The sequence below is a fragment of the Myxocyprinus asiaticus genome, chromosome 48, assembly GCF_019703515.2.
Source record: "Myxocyprinus asiaticus isolate MX2 ecotype Aquarium Trade chromosome 48, UBuf_Myxa_2, whole genome shotgun sequence".
NCBI lineage: Eukaryota > Metazoa > Chordata > Actinopteri > Cypriniformes > Catostomidae > Myxocyprinus > Myxocyprinus asiaticus.
This window is the reverse complement of record NC_059391.1, coordinates 1,376,480-1,400,003: the sequence shown is the minus strand read 5'-3', so window position 1 is coordinate 1,400,003 and position 23,524 is coordinate 1,376,480. Positions and strand designations below refer to the sequence as shown.

At 39.8% G+C, this 23,524-nt stretch overlaps 1 protein-coding gene across 3 annotated transcripts in view; it reads right to left on the bottom strand.

Annotated features, from left to right (window-relative positions):
- The window catches only part of spire2 (spire-type actin nucleation factor 2), a 95,797-nt gene that overhangs the window by 58,171 nt on the left and 14,102 nt on the right, over positions 1 to 23,524 (bottom strand). For all 3 annotated transcript variants that reach the window (XM_051692044.1, XM_051692045.1, XM_051692046.1), the window contains exon 2: positions 9,890 to 9,930. In XM_051692044.1, coding sequence (XP_051548004.1) covers positions 9,890 to 9,930 — 41 coding nt within the window. The remainder of the gene's footprint in view (positions 1 to 9,889; positions 9,931 to 23,524) is intronic.

The following is a 23,524-nucleotide window of genomic DNA, read 5'->3' as shown; positions in this document are numbered from 1 at the left end:
TGGAGGGGTTAAAGACAGAAATGTGAAGCTTATAATTTTATAAAAGCACTTACATTAATTCTTCTGTTAAAACTTGTGTATTATTTGAGCTGTAAAGTTGTTTGTATCATCATTTTAAAGTCATTTTAGGGTTTTAGGGTTTGTTGACATTACATCATCATGGTAATGAAGTTGTAAAATTGCCCATAACTTTACACAGAAAAGGTTAGTAAACAATTTTATCACACTAAAATCATGCTAATGCACATATTGTTTACGTGTTTTGAAACGGTGAGTAATTTAACGTTGAAAAATTGGCCAAAGCATTCACATTGTAAGTGCCTCACTGGAACCCATATTTTTTCTATTATTTTTAAAGAAATTATTTAGTCTAAATATTTTTTGTGGTAATCAACATTATGCCACAAATGCTGTTAATTGAGCTTAATTTGTATTGAACCTGGAACATTACTTTAAGGTAACGCGGACGCCACTCTGCCTCAGCGGAGCAAGCACCGCATGTACGCATTTCATATATGTGGGAAGGACCAAGGACAACTCGAAGGGTAGGATCTTGAACTGGAACGCAATCCCCTTGATGGCAAATATGAAGAATGGCCCGCAGCAAGTGGTATCTGCACATATACATCTGTAAATTGCTCGACACAAACCAGTCCAGTGGACAAACATGAGACAAAATATGTCTCTGAGTAACTACCTTGAATGGAGAATTATAAGTGTCCAATTCAAGTGCCTCAAGTCCAGTATGGGCCACAGCCTACCGTCCTACTTGGCAACCAGAAAATTATTGTCTGTGTTCGACTCTGCTCAGTATGTGGCTGCCAGTGGCTGAATGGCACCCACCATCGGGGGATGGTCGCTCAGTGCAACCAAGTCCATTTTTGCTCACTTTATGAATATGTTTGTGCCTCGTGCAGCCACTATGAAGTCTGTCAGTCATGCTGAGGGAATGGCAGACTTCTGGAATACCGCCAACAGCAAAGACTGAAATAGTGTTCTCATTCCCGGCATACAACGGCTGGGAAAGTGAGAGCATTGGCTTAGGAATGCAGGAGAAACTGCTAAACGGGGTCTATCCAGCATGCATGCCTCATGCATATGCAACGTGTTACAACATGGCAGTCTTCTGGCCTGTCATCAGAACAGGCATGTAAGTGACCTGTGTCACGCCACAAACTCATTCCCAGCTCGTAACAACAGAGACAAAGACAGGACTTCTTAGGCAACATGAAGAAGTCTAAAATCTTTTGTTGTGACATGGCAGTTTTCTGGCATGCCATCAACACAGTAAAAACAGGCAACAAAGTGACCTGTGTCATGCCATAAACTTGTGCTTGGCTCACAACCGTGTGGAAACCAAGAGGGCTGCTCAGGCGACACCTAAAATCTCTGTGTTGTCATCCTCTGCCATGGCGTCAACAACAGTTTATTACTGTGGAGATGTCACACTCTCGTTCCCAGCTTACAACGGTGGGGAATACGGATTTTAGACAGGGGTGTCATTATGATCTGACAGTTTCCTGGGCAGAGATCTTGGTGACCAGAGTGCCAATTCATGGCATGGTGCTTTTAACAAGCACCATGAAGGTGGCTGCAGAGACCTGAATTCTCACTGAATGGGAAGAATGTCAAGTCATATTGTGCAACTCTGGAAAGGGCAGCACCATAGGTGAAGCTCGAAGACATGCCGACCCAGTGAACACCTTTAGCCTTTTTCAATGGCAGGGTTCTCTCCAGCTTGAACCTTGCCAAGCGTAGGATAATTGACTGAATGCGCTAGTCAGTCTTGTATGTCAACATGGCAACTGAATCAAGTTTCATTCATAGGGAAGAAACTTACTGACTAGGCGCCAACATGCTTTTTACATGTTTTGTGTAATATTTCTTTAGACAATATCAAGAACACACAACATACACATGGTCTGGTAACATCAACTCCTACTTTTATCTTCCTTTTCTTATTCTGTTCTCTTACAGGACAAGCACCAGGTGAACAGGTACAGGAGCGGCGTCATCTACAGGTAAGAACATCACATCTCCTTTTTTTTCTTTTTTTTTAACAAATTACTTTGCCTCCTAAAATTTTTTTTAACAGAATTGTAAAATTTAAACTTACTTCAGATTCTTGATGCAACTTAGAATGTCCAAAGTTCAACTCAAATGGCTATAAATACAAATCTTAAATGAACACAAAATTTCAGATATTACTTTGCTTAAAGGTGCAATATGTAACAATTTTCATGTAATATTAAACTTTTTGCCAATGTGTGAACAGTTTGTAATGCAACTTAAAAAATGAGCCCTTCCCGGACTTCCTAGGTTGCCTATTAAAGCCTGTAGACTGATTTTCATGAGAAGGGATTGGGTCGCTTTTGCCGGGAAAATCCAAAGGATGTGACATTTATGTGTGCTTCTGAGAGCCTTGCCTCAGTAATAGCTTCTTTTCCTCATAAACAAACAGTCTGTAACACTAGGTAACGTTATCTTAGAGATGGAATACAGCAAATGTCTGGCTCCCAGCACAACACTGACTCCTACTGAATCCCGTCTGGCTAAACAGGAACGTGATCGTGGTCGAGTAAAAACTAGAGTGAACATCGGCAGTGCATTTGATTCCTGGAGGGACCTTTGTTCCTGTTGACCCTGAATTGGCGTTCTTCTTATGGAACAGGTAAGCTTACATAACTGCAAAGCATGTGAAATATAGTGCCATAAGGATTGATCTGTGTAATTTTAGCTAAACTACAATAACACATGAAATGAATGCTAGACAATGTTCAAGATAATGCAAAAAGACCCATTAATTAGTGTAACGTAACTTGGTTATACAGAAAATATATACATTCTATTATTATAAAACATCAGCGCATCGATATATCAAAATGACAGTTGTGATGGAATCACATCAATACTGATGTGTCAACATATTTATAATGTACATTCTATTTTATAAATAGCTACTGTCATCATCCACCAAATTTAGCTAACAGCTATTGATAAAGCTGGCTAGCTAGCTAATGCTGACATAGGCTATCGTATAAATGCAGTCAATGTATCATGCAAGGAAAAGTGATTACTTCAAACTACCGTCTCGCATAGTCAGATCTATATCCGCACTTTGTTTTAGCCCTGTTCCAGCACTGGAGAGTCAAATATAATATACTGTCTCAAAGTTTGCAGTAAAACAATCATAACTGTGTAATTTTAATTATGCTACCTCATCTGTCAGCATGATGTTGGTGAATCACGTCATCTCTTTGTACGTTACGTCATTGTTTTGGGGCGATGCTCGCATCCCTATGCAATGTGTGCATGAGTGCGAGCACGAGCAACAGGTAGCTGGCTGCAGTTCACTTAACGGCCACAGGTGTCATTAATAACAAGGGTTTCTGAATCTTACATACTGCACCTTGAACTTAAAGTTCTTCAACAAGCATAACGCTTGGGGGGTCTAATCACTTGACCAGAGCATGTCATCTTCATAGTTTCTTCTGTAACAAATTTGGGTGATGGAACTACCTTTACAGGAGATGCAACAGGTGTCTGCACTTGTTTTGCACCCACATCAGTAACACAGTCAGTGATATGAGGATCCATTGAGTCCTGAATGTGTGAATCTGGGAAACTCATCTCTCTGGTCTTGAAGAGGTGTCTCCGATTTCTCCTGTAAACTCCACCATCTGTTGTTTGTATCAGGTAAGATCTTGGCTTGTCATGACTTTTCATCACTACTACAGGTTGCCATCTGTTCTCAACTCTAACTCTGACTTTTTCCCCCTTACTTAGAGTAGGTATCTCTCTTGTTCCACAATCATAGTAATATTTTTGCTTCCACTGTCTGTCTTTTAGACCTTTCTGAACATCCATGTGGAGTTGTGGTTTTAACAACTGACCCATGGTTAGCAGCTTAGCTTTCAGTCTGCAACTCATAAAGAGCTGCGATGGGGACAATTTCACTCCTCCCAGTGGTGTGTTTCTGTATTCAAGAAGAGCAATGTAAGGGTCTCCTTGATTTTCTTGTGCTTTTTTCAACAAGTTTTTAATGGTCTGAACTGCTCTTTCACTCTGTCCATCTACTTGAGGGTATCCTGGACTTGAAGTTGAATGTTTGAACTCCCAGCTGTCTTTGAAGTTATGAAAGTGAACGCTTGTAAATTGTGGGCCATTATCTGAGACGACTTCATCAGGAATCCCGTGTCTTGCAAACATAGACTTTAAAGCAGTTATCACCTGTTGACTTGTTGTCTGTCAATTTTGCGATTTCAGGGAACTTTGAGAAGTAATCGACACAGAGCAGGTAATCTGCTTGATTGAAGTGAAAGAGGTCAACTCCTGCCTTTGCCCCCGCTCTGTCTGGTATGTCATGACTGATAAGAGGTTCTTTAGTGTTATTTATTTTGAAAGTGTTGCACACAGAACACATTAACACCATCTCTTCAATTTGCTTTCCCATGCTGTGCCAAAACAACACATCTCTTGCCCTCTCTTTGCACTTGACAACTCCCAGATTGCTTTCATGGATCCTCTCCAACATTTCTGCTTGCAGGCTTTGTGGTACTACAAGTCTTGTGTTTTTAAACAGCAGTCCTTCAGAGCAGGTAAGTTCTTCTTTGAATGTCCAGTATTTTCTTATTGCAGCTGGAACATTTCTTATTGATGTTGGCCAACCTGTCTGAGTTAATTCCGTAACCATCTGCAGTTCTTTGTCTACTGCTGTAGCCTTTTTGAAGGTATTTAGTTTCTCTTCAGTGATTGGAAGATAGGCTGACAGTAGAAGCACTTCCAAGTCATTGTCCATTAACTGTTCAGTTCCTTCCTCCTGGTAGGCTCTACAGAGTGTATCAGCTATTTTTAGCTCTTTACCTGGTTTGTCCAGTTCATAGGGCTGAAGTTTCATCAACATCCGCTGAAGCCGTGGTGGTGCTTTTTGAACCGACTTTTGAACACTGTCTCTAGTGGTTTGTGATCTGATTCGACTTTTACTGGTTTGCCGTAGAGGTATTGACTGAATTTCTCGCACCCATACACAATGGCTAATAACTCTTTTTCAATTCGTGCATACCTTTTCTGGCAGTCAGTCAGTGATCTTGAGCCGTATGCAACCGGGTGACCTTCTTGCATAATGACAGCACCTAAACCCTCTGAACTTGCATCCAGAGAGAGTCACTTCTTTGTGGACATCGAAGAATTTGAGAACTGGGGCATTGCTTATTTGTGACTTCAGTGTTTCAAAGCTTTTCTGCTGTGCAGTTTCCCAGTGCCATTCTACGTCACTCTCCAGGAGTTTCCTTAATGACCTCAGACAAGTTTGGTATGAACTTTGCAAGGTATGGGATCATACCTAGAAATCACATCAGGGCAGGTTTGTCTCCACAATTGCTTTGATTTTATCTTGATCTGGCTTCAAACTGTCTCCACTCAGTACATGTCCTATGTACTTTATTTCTGACATTCTGATCTTGCATTTGTCCCGGAAAAATGTATGCTCCTGACTTGCTCCAGTAGCCTTCAGAGTCTTTTATCATGTTGTTCCACAATTTCGCCCCACACAAGTATGTCATCTATGATGTTCACTACTCCCTCTAGGTCCTCAAGTCTTTGAGCGATGCACTTCTGAAACACCTCTGGGGCCAAAGAAACACCAAAGGGAAGCCTCTTAAAATGGTATCTACCAAATGGTGTGTTAAATGTACAAATCTTGGAACTTTCTTCATCAATCTGGATTTGCCAAAACCCATGGTTAGCGTCCAGCATGGAGAAAACTTTTGCATTTGGCATTCCACTCACCACCTCTTCAACTGTTCTGAGTGGGTAGTGTTCTCTCTTAATTGCCTTGTTTAAATATTGTGGATCAATGCAGATTTGTAGTTTGATTGGTTTCACTACAGTTACCATACTATTGACCCAGTCAGTGGGTTCTGTCTGCTTCTCGATAACGTCAAGGCTTTCCATTCTGTTGAGTTCTGTTTTTATTTTGTCTTTTAGTGCAATCGGCACTTTTCTTGATGGATGAATCACAGGAGGTACAGTTGGATCTATCTTGAAATGATGTATTCCTGGTACACACCCCAAGCCATTAACACATCATCAAACTCTTTCAGGATATCTGATCTTTCTTCACAATCTACCTTGTAGATTCTCTGGACCAGTCCTAATTCTGTGCAGGATGATCTTCCCAGAATGGCAGGTGAGTCACTCTCTATGATCTGGAATTCTAGCTCAGCTTTTGTCTTTGTACTGGCACATTAGCTTTGCTTTACCCTTTGGCTCCATCTTGTGACCAGAATACACAACTAACGTGCAGTTTGTTTTGTGCATTGACCTGGTTTTCCCTGCAACACTTTTAAAGTCTTTGTAAGAAAGTACATTGCATTCCGCTCCGGTCTCTAATTTGAACGGAAGTGTTCTATTATTTACTCTGAGTGTTTCTGTCCACTTTTCTCTTTCCACTCCTGTGGCAGCAGCTACTGTGTCCATCTGGAATGCATTCTTCTCTTCACTGCTTTTCTTCAATGGTGTCTATGAACATTTCTGTGTTTCCCTCTTGTTCAATTTCATGAACTTTCTCTCAGTTAGCTTTGCCCTGTCTTTCTGCTTTTGCATTTTGCACATCCGACCAAAGTGTTTTTTTTCTGTGACACAATTTGCATATTTGGTCATAGGCCAGACACTTTCTGAGCTCGTGTCTGTAACCACATCGGTACATTCGCTTTCCTTCTTTGACCATGCGTTCGCAGCAGCACCACTTTCAGGTGGCTTCTTAGTCAACTTCATCTTGCTGTTTTTGTTTACGGTCACTTTTGCTTCCTCATGAAGAGCTTTAATTTGGCTTTTTGAGGCTTCACTTGCACGACAGATATTCACAGCTTTGCTTACATCAAGATCAGGTTCTCATATGAGCCTAGCTCTAATTTGATCATTATTCACACCACAAACAATGCGATCTCGAATCAGTGAATCTGTCAGCTGTGCAAACTCACATGCTTTGGCCTTATTTTTCAAATCAATCACATAGGCATCGATCGTTTCAGTTGGTCCCTGTGCTCTAGTGAAGAACATGTGTCTTAGATATGTTACATTTTTCCGTGGTTCACAGTATTGTCTGAAATTTTCTTTCAGTGTCTCTATTTTATTCATTTCCTCCTCATTAAAATCCATGGTATTATATATCTTTAGAGCTTCATCACCGGCTATGTGAAGAAATGTAGCACATTTTACCTTTTCTGACTTCTCTAAAATTCCACTTGCTATTAGATATAGCTCGAACTTTTGATTTCAAGTCCGCCAATTCTCTGCAATGTTTCCTTCGAAACTCAATCCATTTGGAGGCTTTAGTTGATCCATAGTTTTCTTCTGACACCATGTAATATTTCTTTAGACAATATCAAGAACATACAACATACACATGGTCAGGTAACATCAACTCCTCCTTTTATCTTCCTTTTCTTATTCTGTTCTCTTACAGGACAAGCACCAGGTGAACAGGTACTGGAGCGCCATCTACATGTAAAAATCACTATATATCACATTTTGTGACATTTCCCAGGACGTTTCATGTGCACAGATTATGAGGCACAGATCACCACGTCAGGCAATGCCACTTGATATGGAGAAAAAGGATGCACGCAAGGCTTGAGCCATTTGCTCATTCCTCAGACAGAGGGACACTTGTAAAATATTGAAAGAGTTTTTAAAAAGACACACTTTTCAGCAAGTGACTCTTTTAGATTTCTTGCAAACCCGGAATTTTTTTTGAAGAGTTGCTTCTTTGCCGGCGCATGCAGGAAGAAGAGTAGGACTCGTTCCCGCTTACCAGCTGCAACATGAACAGCGAAGCGTTGGTTTAAGGTTCCAGGGCACGAGAGATTTCTACGCTGCCCTGACAGAGGAAAATTCTGGTGTGATGCTACGGCTTGACATCAGTAGAGGTAGAGTGCAAAATTTCACCACCAATCAAATTAGCAATATTGTATAGGGTTTCAATGTCACACCCCCTGAAGAGTGCTCCCATAGCGTTAGCTTCTGATGCAGTGTCAAAGTTACCTTTATTAAAGGAAATATCGTGGCATGCACAACGGTAACTACAGGCTTTTCAATCCACACAATACCACCCTTATATAAGTGGAAGTGTAATAGTAGTTTCTATCAGGAAGACTTCTAGTACTATTATGCCATTCATTTAATTTACCCTTCTCATCCAATTATATTCCAACCTTTGCTTTTTATGCTCTGGACAGCTGTTGTTCATCACTCGTTATGCTGCGTTTGTTTTCACTCACTCGAATGTGAGTGAAACACAATCATTTCACACACTATGCCTTTGTTTTTCCAAGCAAACAGTTACTTCGTATTGTCCCTCGTTTGATTACTCACCTTGATGACCATGCTCCACAGTGCAGCTTGTCTCCATCAGAAAGATACGCTAAGTTTGGGGGGGGAACAATTGTCATATGCATCTACCTGGTGACTGTTGAGGTTTAGGCTTTTCTGTTGATAATGTTCTCAATTCACTGTTCATTATCTTCATCACACTGCTTCCAGTAATTGCTTTTCAAGCGGCAATGTCTTACTTTTACAAGAGTAGACCATGCACAATGATCGTCATGTTGTGAGAAAGGTTTGTGTATTCTGCTAGATTGCGGCCGCCGCGCCACGTGGGTGAGCCAAGTCCAGATTCGTGTTGCTCATCTGTTTACAATAGTGTTTGCATATCCAAGTATATTTCTGCATCGGGCAATAAGCATTCAGCATTGATGATGTCTGCAATCACTGTTCTCTCTTATAGGGGAAGTACCAATTGTTGCTGTCTGCCTACTGACACCTAGAGGTAGGCAATTGCTCATCAACATTTCTGAATTACTTATGACAGCACAAATTGCTGCTCTAAAACAAGCAATGGGTGTAATATTTACTATATATTCACAATTAGGTTAAAAAGTTTTTTTTTTTATTTAATTAGAGGTCATTTTGGCAACATTACAGTGTAAGTATTTGTATTAACAGCTAATTATTAATACTTTTAATTAGTGTTAGGATTATGGAGCTTTTGAAGCTATGGGGCTTTTATCACAAATGTATTGAAATTATCAAAGCTTTATTACTCAAGGCCTCTGAACACAGTTCAATTTACTGCCATCTGTTGGTCAAAAACATAAAGCACACCTATTAAAGGTTTACGCTACATGTGCTTTAACAACATTACTGATATTTCAGATTTCACGATGCATCATAATCGTAAAGTAAAGAATCATAATCAAATCGAATTGCTGTCAGAGCAAATTGTTACACCACTATTGTGCACCCCACAGCCACGGTACTATCCTGCCAAATTTGGTGTCTCTAGGACTTATTTTTTGCTGCCCAGACACTTTTGGGTCAGAAGAAGAAGTAAATATGTACAAATACAGTTCCAGCACCATGAAAGTGTATAATGACTGCCTGGGGCTGTCAGTTCCTAACATTCTGCCTAACATCTCCTTTTACATTTCATGGAAGAAAGAAAGTAATACAGGTTTGGAAAAACATGAAAAAAACAGGTGAGTAAATGATGACAAAATTTTCAGTACCACATCACTTCGGGTGAACTATCACTCCAGTTTGCTGAACTCCACCTGTGGTTGCTCTGCTAGAACACGTGTGTAAACTTTTAAGAACTTACTTAATACATTCACTAAAAACCACCTTGACATCTGTTGATTAAAAGTAATTTCAAAAATGGCTCAGAAAATGCTGTTAGCTCTGAGAAAAGCTCTGGCATAACTTGTTTGCAAATAAAACTTGCTTTGATATTTTGTTATCTAATGCAATGACATTCAAACATTTTTAAGTGTGTCAAGTGGCCAGATACTTTCAGGTTCACTATATATAATGTAATCTCCAGTACTCTCACCTTGGCCTCAGAAGCAGACACAGGGTTAGCGTTACTGTCATCTAGAAAAACCATGCAAAAAGATAATTAGAATAATGCAAAAGTGTTTTGTCTCAGTTCATCTCTAACCTCTCGCTCAACTAACAGTGTGTTGGTAATAGAACCAAGTGTGAATGTAAAAACAAGTGTCTTTGTACCTTCAGGGTATACATTTTATCAGAAAAGGTCTCATTTTAGTGTCATAAATATCATGTTCTGTAATGGTTCAGAGACTAGTTACAACAACTACAAAGGATGAAATTTCAAAACTTTAGCCTCATGATATTCTCTCTCTCTCTCTCTCTCTCTCTCTCTCTCAGAAAGTTTGTAGCATACATAACAAGATACTCTTGAACTACTGGGTGATTCTCACGAAACCAGTTAAGAAATGTCCTAGTCTTATTTTACTCCAAAATCAAAAGAAACAAATAAGAAATGTATATTTTTTTGTATATAGAAAATAAAGCCTTTTTTAGGGTCATTCAGATTTTTACATTGTGACAATATTTTCATGAAAGTTAGGCACATTTCCTCATTATAAATATTTCCTCACCCTCATGTCGATTCAAACCTTTATGATTTAGATGTCCTGGATGTTCTTTTTTATAATGTTAAATTAAATCGGCTTTAAACAGCTTTAAAAGTAAATAAAAATGTTGGTCTTTATTCATTGAAGATCACATCTTCTCCCTTATGTTTCTGCACATTCAAAATATTATTACATGTGGAATATAATACACAAGTAATATTGACAACACATATATTACTTTTATATTTAAAACATTTGTTAATTTAAGGGTTAATTTGAAGTCTTAAGGATTTCAGACATAGTGGTGAGTGAATGATGAAGGTGCAGGGTACTTGGTAGTTGTTATCTTCTTCATGAAGCAACTTTAACCCAATTGAAATGTTATTTCTCAAAGCCATGCTAAGACAATCATAGAGTTGTTCAGCAAACTGATTCACTTCCTCAGCAGTCAATGGCAGGGTAAACCCTACAAAAAAACTGATTCAACAGCGCCCTTTGGAACTATCTTTTGGTCACAAATTTTGGTAAGGCAACTGTCCCATGTATTGCACTTCAGAATAAGAAGCCAGTCTTACTCCAAAACACAATTTATCACAAAAATAAAAATTTTAAATGTATATTATATAACTATTTAGGTCTAGTAATCATATCAGCTATATTGGCCTCTTTTTATTTTCTAATGTACACTCATATTTAATAATAAAATACTAATATATAATTTAAAATGTAGAAATAGAAATAAAATAGATAAATGAAATAGAATAATACAATTAAAATAAAAAATGTAATGGATTTGTGTGCATCAAGATTGTTTTACAAATTAAATTAAAAGGGAATGGAGATGTTTTATTAAAGGGGTGAACTGTCTATCTTGGCTCTTCTTTTCACCTTCTTCCTTTTCTACAACCTTTCCATTTTCCTCTCTGACACCCAAGGGTACGTTCGCCAGCAACAAAGCATTGTTGTTCAGCATGACACCATTTTAAGAGCAAAGAGCATGTACATACTCTATACATAAGTGCTTCTACCTCCCCATAAAATCTTAAAGGGGGTCATGACATTCTCTTTTTTTTTTTTTTTTTACCTTCCTATCTTCTAAATTATAGATCTTTTTTTATCTAAAATTTTTATTATCTTCCCTGAGGTCCACTTATAATATTACTATATATTTATTTATTTTTTATTTATTTTATTTTTTTTGGTGTTTTTTTTTTTTTTTTTTGCACCAAAAACAGTCATAATTTAGTCATATATAATAATTTTCCACCCTGTCTCTGGCCCTCTGTCTGAAACAATCAGTTTTAAGCTATCTGGCCCTTTAAGACTTGTAAACAATGTAAATGCCAACTGTTATGATTGACTAACATCATGCAGCCCCTCCAATTCAGCCATATTTGAAACTCAATTGGAAGAAAATGAACAACAAGCTCCACAACATTATACAATTACATTTCAGGGTTGACACATAACGTACACGCCAATACATTGCATCCAAATATATTAAGCCCAGTGACACCTTAACTATAAAACAATCATGACATTTGAAATAGTCGTGAATGAAACTGTTCACTTAAGGTTTTGCGTCAGGTCCAAAATAATTTTGAACTGCCCCATTTTTAATAATGCTCATTCAATAACAGTTTCTTTGTAAAGCTTGAATCATGTATTGACTGGTTCACAGGCAATCCACTCTGATATGAGCCATAAACATACAATCAGAGCTGAAAAGTTCTAAATACACAAACATAATACAGTATGGCAAGCCGAATTCACTTTTATTCATTCACAGGGTATGAATTGTTGATATGAACAATTCAGTTTTCACTAGTGAGAATTCTGTTTCTTGATATCAAGAATGTCATTTTCATTAGTGGAAATGCAAATTGTTGATATCAATAATTACATTTCCACTCGCAAAAATGTTCATTTTTGATATCAGATATTCAGTTTTCACTAGTGACAATTTTAATTTCTGATATCTGTAATGTAATTGTTACTAGTAAGAAATACTTTTTAGATATCATTAATTACACACTAAATTATTGATATCTGAAATCCATTTCCAGATATCAGAAATCCCAATTGTAACATGTTGAAATACATTTACAGATATCAAGAATTAAAATTTTATCAAGTGAAAATTAATTTCTTTATATCAGGAATTTCTATTTTTACTAGTAACAATGTAATTGCTGATATCAAAAATTATATTTTTACTAGTAAGAAGTAAATTCTTGATATCAAGAATTAGCATTTTAACTAGTGAAAATTGAATTTTTGATATCTGTAATTACCTTTGCATAGTTTTGGTGCCCTTTTAACTTTTAATCACATGTAGGATATGAATTGTTGATATCAACAATTACATTTTCACTAGTTAAAATGCTAATTCTTGATATCAGGAATGTATTTTCTACTACTGGAAATGCAAATTGTTGATATTAGTAATCACTCACGGAAATACATTCTTGATATCAAAAATAGAATTTCAACGAGTAAAAACTGTCATTCTTGAGCATTGTAACTGAATTCTTACGTTAAAAATTAATTGTTACATGTTAAAATGTCATTTTTACTAGTTAAAATGGTCATTCAGATATCGTCCCTGAGACGAAGGGAACAAGACATGCATTGATTAACGCATATGGGGAGTGCCTTCTTACTCGACCTAGTTGAAACCTCTCTACAATAACGCCAATATTTTAATATTGGCTATGGTGTTTGAGCCCCGCCTGTTTTGGTACGAAGCTGTCCGCTATTAAAGCAGGTGCACAAACACCATTTCCTGATAACAAGGAGCGCATCACTCATACCTCAAGAACTCTGAGTCTTGTAGTGCGGCTAGCATTCGCAGTGTCTCGTTCCGTTCATCTCAGGGAACCAAAGTTACGTACAACTGAGATGTTCCTTTACGACTCAGTACACTTGACATTGCGTTGATTAATGCATATGGGGAACAGAATCCTATCATACCGCACTACACGACATAACCTCCCAGAAAGGAAACACGATGCTGCAGTCTCGTGGGATGGCGACCAACATGAGTATGCCACAGTGAGTGACTCTCGTCTTGGGCCAGGAGGGGAGCACTCAGAATGAATATATGAACTATAGTCATATAGAATGAATTAACTCCTTCACGAACCCAGTCGGGAAGGGGGTTTACAGTATTTATAATGTAAGTCGTGACTTATGGTAAATTACAACTGGCGGAATGCAGGCGGTTGTGTAAAAAGATGGGGTGCGCGTCCTTAAAGGGAGGAGCATAAGTATATATTTGGCCAACGAAATAGCAAACGCTCTAAACAGAGAGGACTTATGAAGAGAGAGACGTTACATCTAGGTTGTAAAATCTTACGAATGTGCTTTGAGAAGACCATCCTGCTGCAAAACATATGTCTTGTAAGGACACACCATTTGTCTATGTCCATGAGGAGGCCATGCCTCTAGTTGAGTGTGCTTTAACACCAATTGGGCAAGTCTTATCCTGCGACTCATAAGCCAGGGCAATTGCATCGACAATCCAGTGAGAAAGTCTTTGCTTGGAGATGGGCATTCCTTTCGTGCGTTCTCCGTAGCATACAAAGTGCTCTTCAGACAGTCTAAACTGGCGGGTACGCTCAGCGTATGCGTATAGCGCCCGCGCAGGGCATAACAAATGCAATGATTGTTCCTCATCCGAATTAAAAGGAGGAGGGAAGAAGACCTGAAGGTGAACCACCTGCGCTTTGAAGGGCATGGTTAGGACCTTAGGCACATAGTCTTTTCTGGGTTTGGCAGTGGCATTTGAAAGTCCAGGCCCAAACTTCAGACATGAATTTTCAATTGATAGTGCATGCAGGTCACCGACCCCTTTTACTGTGGCCAGAGCCAGCACAATAAACTGAGAGCATGCGCAAATCAACAGAGTCCAAAGGCTCGACTTGTCCCAAGTCGGGACTGTAGCCGGCCGAGGTGGGTTTAATTGTCTTGCTCCTTAAGGAACTTTATGATTAATTCATGCTTACGTAGAGTGGCGCCGGCTTCATGTGCATGATATAGTTGCCACATACACTTTGAGCGTTGACGGAGTAAGTCCTGCATCTAATCGCACTTGAAGAAATATGAGAATTTCATGTATGGGGCAGCTTATTGGGTCTTTGCCATGTGAGAGACAACAATCAGTGAATACATTCCATTTTAGTGCGTAAAGGCGTCTCGTGGACAGTGTTCTGGCCTTTAAAATGGTGTTCATGACTGAGTGAGTCAGTTCTGGCACGTTTAGCATGCTCCGTTCAGGGGCCACACATGCCGGTTCCACAGCTTGGGTTGGGAATGCCAGATTGTGCCTTGCGCCTGAGAGAGGAGATCCCTCCTCAGCGGTATTTCCCATGGCGAGCTGTATAACATCTCTACATTTCCGGAAACCATGGCTGATTGGGCCATTTTGGCACAATTAACAGAAATGTTTCCATGTCCACCCAGACTCTGCTGATGATAGAATGAAGGAGGCGCACCGGGGGAAGCGCATACTTGCGTTTCGCCGGAAATACGTGGGCCAGCGTGTCTTGGCAACATATATACACCACTACTGTTGTGTTGTCTGAACGAATCAGAATGTGGTGATTCACAATATCGGAACAAAAAGCTCTCAAAGCTAGAAAGACAGCTAGTACCTCTAGGCGGTTGACATGTCACAGCCGTTTCGCACCTGTTTCCAGGTGTCAAAAGTCGGGTGTCCATTACACACCGTGCCTCACCTGTGTTGGATGCATTTGCAGTCAGCACTTTCTTTCTGAAAACTTGACCCAGCATAACAACTTGTTGGTAAAGGGCTGGCACTGTCCATGGTGCTAGAGCAGCCAAACAGTGACGAGTTACCGCAATGCACAGGAAAATGAAATGACTTCAGTGGTAATGTTTTTTCAGTTTGAACTGAAACAGACACCGATGAATGGTCTGTATGCACTCGTTCATGAGGTGCGCACACATGAACTCCTAAAAAGGAGATTTACTAGCTGGGGAAAAGTGTGCTTTTCGCCAGTTGACATTAGACCAGATTTTCCATATACAAAGCAGTAAGTCTCTGTGTTTGCTCAGTAGTGCCTCTGATTGGCTGGTAATAACCAATCGCTGAGGTAATTCAAAACACACTCACACACACCGTTCATTTTCAATGGGGCGGGCACCGTATCGATACACTTCGTGAACGTGCGGGGAGCCAGAGGCAGACTGAAATGAAGGACATTAAATTGATACGCAGTTCCCTCGAACGCGAACCTAAAAAGCCGCTTGTAACGTGGTGCAATTGGTACATGAAGTACACACCCTTCAGATCTATTGACGCAAATCAGTCCTGAGGATGGATGTGCGATAAGATCTGTTTCTGAGTTAACATTATGAATGGGAAACAGAGCGAGGGCGAACCGGCTGTGATGTACTCCATTTTGGCATAAAGTGTTTCATAGCCTGTGATTGCTGCTGAGTTGCGACGTAACACTCAGCAAACTTATTCACAGAGTCACCAAAAGAGGCTGGCTGGAGACACTGGAGCATCCAACTGAGTGGCTTTTTCCTTATCAATTATTTCTGTGAGGGTCAGCCATACATGTCGATCCAGAACTACCAGGTTGCCCATGGACTTGCCAATGGCCTGCACAGTGACTTTCGTGGCACCCAGTGCTAAGTCTGTAGCTGGGCGGAGCTCTTTGAATGTCTCTGGATTGAAACCTTGCTCGTCCATTAACTTGAGGAGCTTAGCTTGAAACACCTGGAGCACCACCATTGTGTGGAGTGCTGATCCAGCTTGTCCTGCCGCTGAGTAAGCTTTTCCAGCCAGTGTGGACGTTTGTCGACACGGCTTGGAAGGATGTATGGGGCGTGATTTCTACGGCCTGTTACTCGCTGGGCAGAGGTGTGCCGCTACCGCCTCCTCCACAGGGGGTAGTTGTGTATAACTGTTCTCTTAGCATAACCGTGATCCCCATTAGAGAGAATGGCTTCACTGCACAAGTGTGCTGAGAAGGGTGCATGCCAGAACTAAGACAGTTATGAACTTCAGGGAAGAATGGGGCAGATCATAATTATCATCCCCAGCATCAGAATCGCTGAACAAGACAAGGCCACGCGTTCTTTCAGAGGGCCGGAGCTCATCTCGCACATAATGTATCGGCAAAGACGCATCACGTGGAGATTGAGGGGCTCGCAGGGTGTGTGCCGGCACAAGGTCCACCTTAAATTCATCCTGCTCGACCTCCGGCTCTACCGTGCCTCTTCATGTGAATCCTAGGGTATCACAGAAGAAGCGGGTGGGAGGGTGTGTGAGAACAAACCCTCAGAACCAGGGTGACTCACGAGCGAAGCGTCTTGAGACTCATGCCCTCGCAGTGAGGGCAGTCTGTCTCCTTTAGAGCTGACTCTGAGTTGGTGTGGCCCAGACAGTGAATGCAGCTCTCATGCTGATCTGACGGCGGGATGTGTCTCTCGCACAAGGAACACAATTACGGAACGACATCTTTAAAAAGACATGAACACATAAGTGGCTCTTTTAGATATACGTGTATATATATATATATATATATATATATATACACTATATTGCCAAAAGTATTCGCTCACCCATCCAAATAATTGAATTCAGGTGTTCCAATCACTTCCATGGCCACAGGTGTATAAAATGAAGCACCTAGGCATGCAGACTGCTTCTACAAACATTTGTGAAAGAATGGGCCGCTCTCAGGAGCTCAGTGAATTCCAGCGTGGTACTGTGATAGGATGCCACCTGTGCAACAAGTCCAGTCGTGAAATTTCCTCACTACTAAATATTCCACAGTCAACTGTCAGTGGTATTATAACAAAGTGGAAGCAATTGGGAATGACAGCAACTCAGCCACGAAGTGGTAGGCCACGTAAAATGACAGAGTGGGGTCAGCGGATGCTGAGGCGCATAGTGCGCAGAGGTCGCCAACTTTCTGCAGAGTCAGTCGCTACAGACCTCCAAAGTTCATGTGGCCTTCAGATTAGCTCAAGAACAGTGCGTAGAGAGCTTCATGGAATGGGTTTCCATGGCCGAGTAGCTGCATCCAAGCCATACATCACCAAGTGCAATGCAAAGCGTCAGATGCAGTGGTGTAAAGCACGCCGCCACTGGACTCTAGAGCAGTGGAGACGTGTTCTCTGGAGTGACGAATCACGCTTCTCCATCTGGCAATCTGATGGACGAGTCTGGGTTTGGCGGTTGCCAGGAGACCGGTACTTGTCTGACTGCACTGTGCCAACTGTGAAGTTTGGTGGAGGAGGGATTATGGTGTGGGGTTGCTTTTCAGGAGCTGGGCTTGGCCCCTTAGTTCCAGTGAAAGGAACTCTGAATGCTTCAGCATACCAAGAGATTTTGGACAATTCCATGCTCCCAACTTTGTGGGAACAGTTTGGGGATGGCCCCTTCCTGTTCCAGCATGACTGCGCACCAGTGCACAAAGCAAGGTCCATAAAGACATGGATGAGCGAGTTTGGTGTGGAAGAACTTGACTGGCCTGCACAGAGTCCTGACCTCAACCAGATAGAGCACCTTTGGGATGAATTAGAGCGAAGACTGCGAGCCAGTCCTTCTCGTCCAACATCAGTGTCTTATTTCTTATCAGTATTTATTTATTTTTTTTTTTTTTTCATTTCAACACCACAATGTGTATATTATTTTTATATTTAATAATATAATAATGTATGATTTTGTAATGTGTATCGAGATATTCCATCTGCAGAGCCGCAGAGCCACAGCAGTCTCAAGACCGATGCAGTGTTAGTTGATTAGCGGCATCTACCATTTGGAGTGTAATTTTTTACATTTGTTTGCATTTTTAGCTTTAAAATGTGCTGTTTTTACATCAATTTTGATTTGATTACTAACTAAAACATTTAATGGTAACCTTTTCAACACTTTTCAGTAAGGTTCCATGTGTTAACATTAATGCAGTAGGTTTCATGAATTAACAAAGATATTTTTTTTTTAACAGCATTTATTAATCTCTGTTAATTTTAATGGATAAAACATTGTTCTTTGTTCATTTATATTTTATGAACCAATGTTAACATTTACAACTTCTGATTTAAAAAATATATTAGTAAGTTTTTACATCGATTTCGATTTGATTACTATCTAAAACTTTTAATGGTAGCCTTTTCAACACTTTTCAGTAAGGTTCCATGTGTTAACATTAATGCAGTAGGTTTCATGAACTAACAAAAAACTGTTATTATTTTTTTTTTACAGCATTTATTAATCTCTGTTAATGTTAATGGATAAAATGTTGTTCTATGTTCATTTATATTTTATGAACTAATGTTAACATTTACAACTTCTGATTTAAAAAATATATTAGTAAGTGTTGAAATTAACATTAACCAAGATTACCAAATGCTGTTAAAGTATTGCTCATTTTTTTTTCAAGTTAACAAATGAAACTTTATTGTAAGGTGTTTCCCATTTGACTATATTATATGTGATCATTTGATTTCTTTCCTTTTCATAAAGTTACAAAGAGTACTTCAAAAAGACATAAAGAATGGGCATTAAATGTCATATGTATTTAATAATATCAAATTCAAAATAAATATTCAATTACATAGCCTAATAAAACATGTATGTTGCAAAATAAAATAAAAAATAAATAAATAAATTGCATAATTAATAAGAAATTTAAATAATACTAAATTAAACTAAAATAATTATTTAAACAACAAAAGCTTGAGTGACTCCAAACAAAAGCATTTTTTTTTAAAATACAACCTGAATGCTAATCAAACTGTTTCCAGAATAATATTTGTTATGACAACCAATTTAAGCTTCTATAAGAATAATGAGAAATACATGTATACAGATCCAGTAGTTAGCAGATAAACACTTAGCTTAATAAAATAATTGTTTACCAAAAATACTAGATTTAATAAAACTTTGGGAACAACAACTTGGGAGTCACGTGACGCCATGCAAGGATCGGATGTGTGAATGGCAAGCTCTGCGCACTTTGCAAGTTTTAATACTTTTTAAGACATAAACCGGTAAGATTCGATACACTCTGTTCCATAACTATTCTAGGAGGACAATATGTCAAACAATTCAAAATCCTTATGCTCTGGAGACATTAAAAGACACTTACGTGCTCAAGCTGACACCCCTGAGCAGGCCACGTGCCTGGGAGTCAATTTGGTTGGAGAGGTGCGAGAAATGCGGCGGGAGATGCTGAACATGTCGGCAATGCTGACGAAGGTCGTTGCTGAATTGGAGGATCTTGCTGTGATACGTTGAGAAACGGATCGATTACCTGGAGTCATCGGAGAGGGAATTATCTGCTAATCCGCTAGCAACCAAGGTGGATTTGGAGCATGTTTGGGAGAAGTTGGAGGACATGGAAAACCATAGCCAGCGGAATAACTTCCATATTGTCGGAGTCCCGGAGGGAGTGAAGGGACAGGATATGGTGGAATTCCTGGATGGGCTCTTTCCAAGTCTGCTTGACATGGCAGGCCATAAGATGGAAATTGAGTGAGCTCACAGGGTTCCAGCTCGGTGATCCACGGAGGGAGATAAATTCTGGCCAAATTTCTGAGATCATCTGATAAAGATCTTGTGTTACGTGAGGTGAGGAATAACGGAAGGCTTTCTTGGAAGAACCACAGCATTTTCTTGTTCCCAGACTTTGCGAAATCAACGAGAGAAATGTGATCGATTCAAGGAATGCAAGAAACATTTACATCAACGGAAGGTCGCTTTTGCACAGATATTCCCGGCCAAATTGAGAATAGATGCCAAGGATGGTCATAAAACATTCACGTGCCCACAGCAAGTGATGTCCTTCATAAAGTCAATGGAGAGAGTAAGTCATCTTGTGGTACTCACGTTGCAGCCGATTGGACCGGCTCAATGAACATTCGCTTGACTGTTTTAAGAATCTCTTTTTGTGATGGTTCCGCCTAGCGGCTGGAGTTTATTTTGTAGAGCAACACACTTTCGGGATGGTTTTGTGGATGAAGCTACACACTCTTTGTGCTTAGTTTGCCTGTTGGCTGGAGTTTATTTTGTGGAGTATTTCTTGCAAAGTCATTGGAGTAAGTCATTTGCTTGCACTCATGTTGCAGCCGAGTGGACCGGATCACTGAACATTCGCTTGACAATTTGAGGAATCTGCACGCTATTTTTGTGCTGGCTCCACCTATTGGCTGGAGTTTATTTTGTAGAATAACACATCTTCAGGACAGTTTTGTGGATGAATCTACATGCTCTTTGTGTTTATTCTCCCTAATGGCTGGAGTTTGTTTTATAGATTATTTTTTGCTATGTAATTCTATCTCACAAAATTTTTATTGAAACATCGGATTTGAGCAATCGGCAAGGTTGTCACGGGGGCTGTTTGAGTTTGGAGGGATGGACGCCAGTTGGCGCTGTCGTGAGCGGGGTTAATGCGCACATTTTTCTTTCTTTCGTTTTTTTGTTCTAGGGGATGTTCGGGGTTTGATTGTTGCACTAATGTTGGAATGTGGTCTTTACAATCTTGTCTTTGACACACGATCTAGTCTTATTTTGGCTAATATTTATGCACCTAACATTAATGATCAGGGCTTTTTTATAGATCTTGAAGGGATGTTGCAAGCCGCTGGCACTCCTCATGATATAATATTGGGAGGAGACTTTAATCTTTTGATGGACTCAGACCTTGATCATACTGAAGCAAAAAAAGCCCCCTAGAGCGACACTGACACTTCACAGGATGTGTAAAAATCGTGGTCTTACAGATATTTGGAGACTTTTGAACCTATCTGGTAGGGACTATACATTTTTTCATCAGTCCATAAGATTTACTCTAGAATAGATTTTTTTTTTATATATCTAAGTCCCTCATTTCATCTGTTGTTGATTGCTCAATTGGAAACATTTTAGTCTCAGATCATGCCCTGGTATGTTTAGAGGTGTTGCCACATATGGAGAAAAAGAAATCATATAGTTGGTGCTTTAATGTATCCCTTTTGCAAAATCCTGAATTTCAACAAATGCTAAAGGCTGAAATCAATGTCTATATGGAGACCAACTGGTCCTCAGTATCTTCTGTGAGGCACTTAAGGCGGTTCTTAGGGGCCGGATCATACAGTATGCCTCATTCACCAAAAAATCCAAAGCACAAGAACTCATGGAATTGGAAGGGAATATTAAAAGTGCAGAGGAAGAGCTGAAGCGCAGAATGTCGTCTAATGGCCTCAGAGAATTGACCCAATTGAAATACAGATATAATACTATTTTGTCATGGAAGGTGGAGTTTTGGCTATTCAGGGCAAGACAGTCATACTTTGAGTCAGGGGACAAGGCAGGGAAACTCTGGCTAGAAACATAAAACAGAGTGTGTCTTTTTCTACCATTCCCTCAGTGAAATCTGCTGGTGGTGAAGTATTTACCTTGGCCATTGATATTAATAATGCTTTTAAAGAATTCTATCTTGATCTCTATATTTCCACGTCTTTGTCTACTGATGAAGATATTAGAAACTTTGTGCATCCATTAGAACTTCCTAAACTGACGACTGAGTAAAAAAATTCTCTTGATTCTGAGATTACCTTGGAGGAACTTGGCGAGGTAATTAAGGACTTGCATGCAAGACTCTGGGGCCAGATGGCTTTGCCGCTGAATTTATTAGATCTTATGCTGCAGAACTGGCTCCACATTTGCTAAAGGTTTATACGGAATCATTAAAGAATGGAACGCTTCCGACATCCATGACACAAGGCCAGATCAGTCTGATTCTTAAAAAGGACAAAGATCCAAGTGAGGTGTAAGAGTTACTGTCCAATTTAGCTGATCCAGCTAGACATTAAAATATTATCAAAAATTTTGGTTAACCGATTAAGTAAAGTTATGACATCTCTTATACATATAGATCAGGTGGGGGTTTATTTGTGGCCGTAGCTCTTCTGATAACATTAGGCGTTTCATCAATATCATTTGGTCAGTGGCGAATAATCAGACTCCGGTCGCTGCCATCTCACTTGACGCCAAAAAGGCGTATGATATGGATTATCTTTTTAAGATTTTGGAAATGTACGGGTTCAGGAATCCTTTTATTGGATGGATTAAGTTACTTTATAGACACCCTGTAGCGGCGGTACAAACAAATGGATTAATTTCAGATTATTTTACTCTGGATAGGGGCACTCGGCAGGATTGCCCTCTTTCCCCATTACTGTTCTGTCTTTCCCTGGAACCATTAGTAGCCGCGATAAGAAAGGAGGATGATTTTCCAGGGGTGGTGGCACATAAGCTTTTGCTTTACGCAGATGATATTTTATTATTCGTCTCCGACCCTACTAGATCAATGCCTTGCCTCCCCAGGATTATTAATTCCTTTTCTAAATTCTCAGGATACAGAGTGAATTGGTCTAAATCCAAAGCTTTGGCTCTGACAGCGTACTGCCCGGTAACGGCTTTTCAGCCGGGCATCTTCCAGTGGCCCAACAGGGCATTAAGTATTTGGGTATTTTATTCCCAGCAAATTTGTGTGATTTAGTTAGAGTTAATGTTGACCCTTTAATAAAAGGTTTTCGAGCGATGTGGGCAGGTGGGCTTCGTTACATGTATCTATGATTGGGAAGGTTAATGTTATTAAAATGAATTGTATTCCAAAATTCAACTACCTGCTACGATCTCTCCCTATAGATGTCCCCCTCTCTTATTTCAAGCAATTTGATAGCATAGCGAAGTCCTTCATTTGGAATGGTAAACGTCGCAGATTACATTTCAGTAAGTTGCATTGACCGATTGACAAAGGTGGGCTAGGCCTACCCAAGATTTTGTTTTATTATTATGCATCTGGTTTCAGACATTTGGCTCATTGGTCGCTTCCACCTGAGAGGTTTTGTATTGAACAGGAAGTACTTGCCCCTACTTCACCATTGCAAAGCCTTTCTATCAAACTAACCGGAGAAGTTAAGTTACACCCCGATATCTCGCATTTGCACGTGGTATGGACAAAAGTGTCCAGAGTGTTTAATTCGGACATTTATTTAAATGTTGCTTCGAGCATATGGCTGAACCCAAAGTTATGTATTAATAAGTCCCCCTTTCTGCTGGA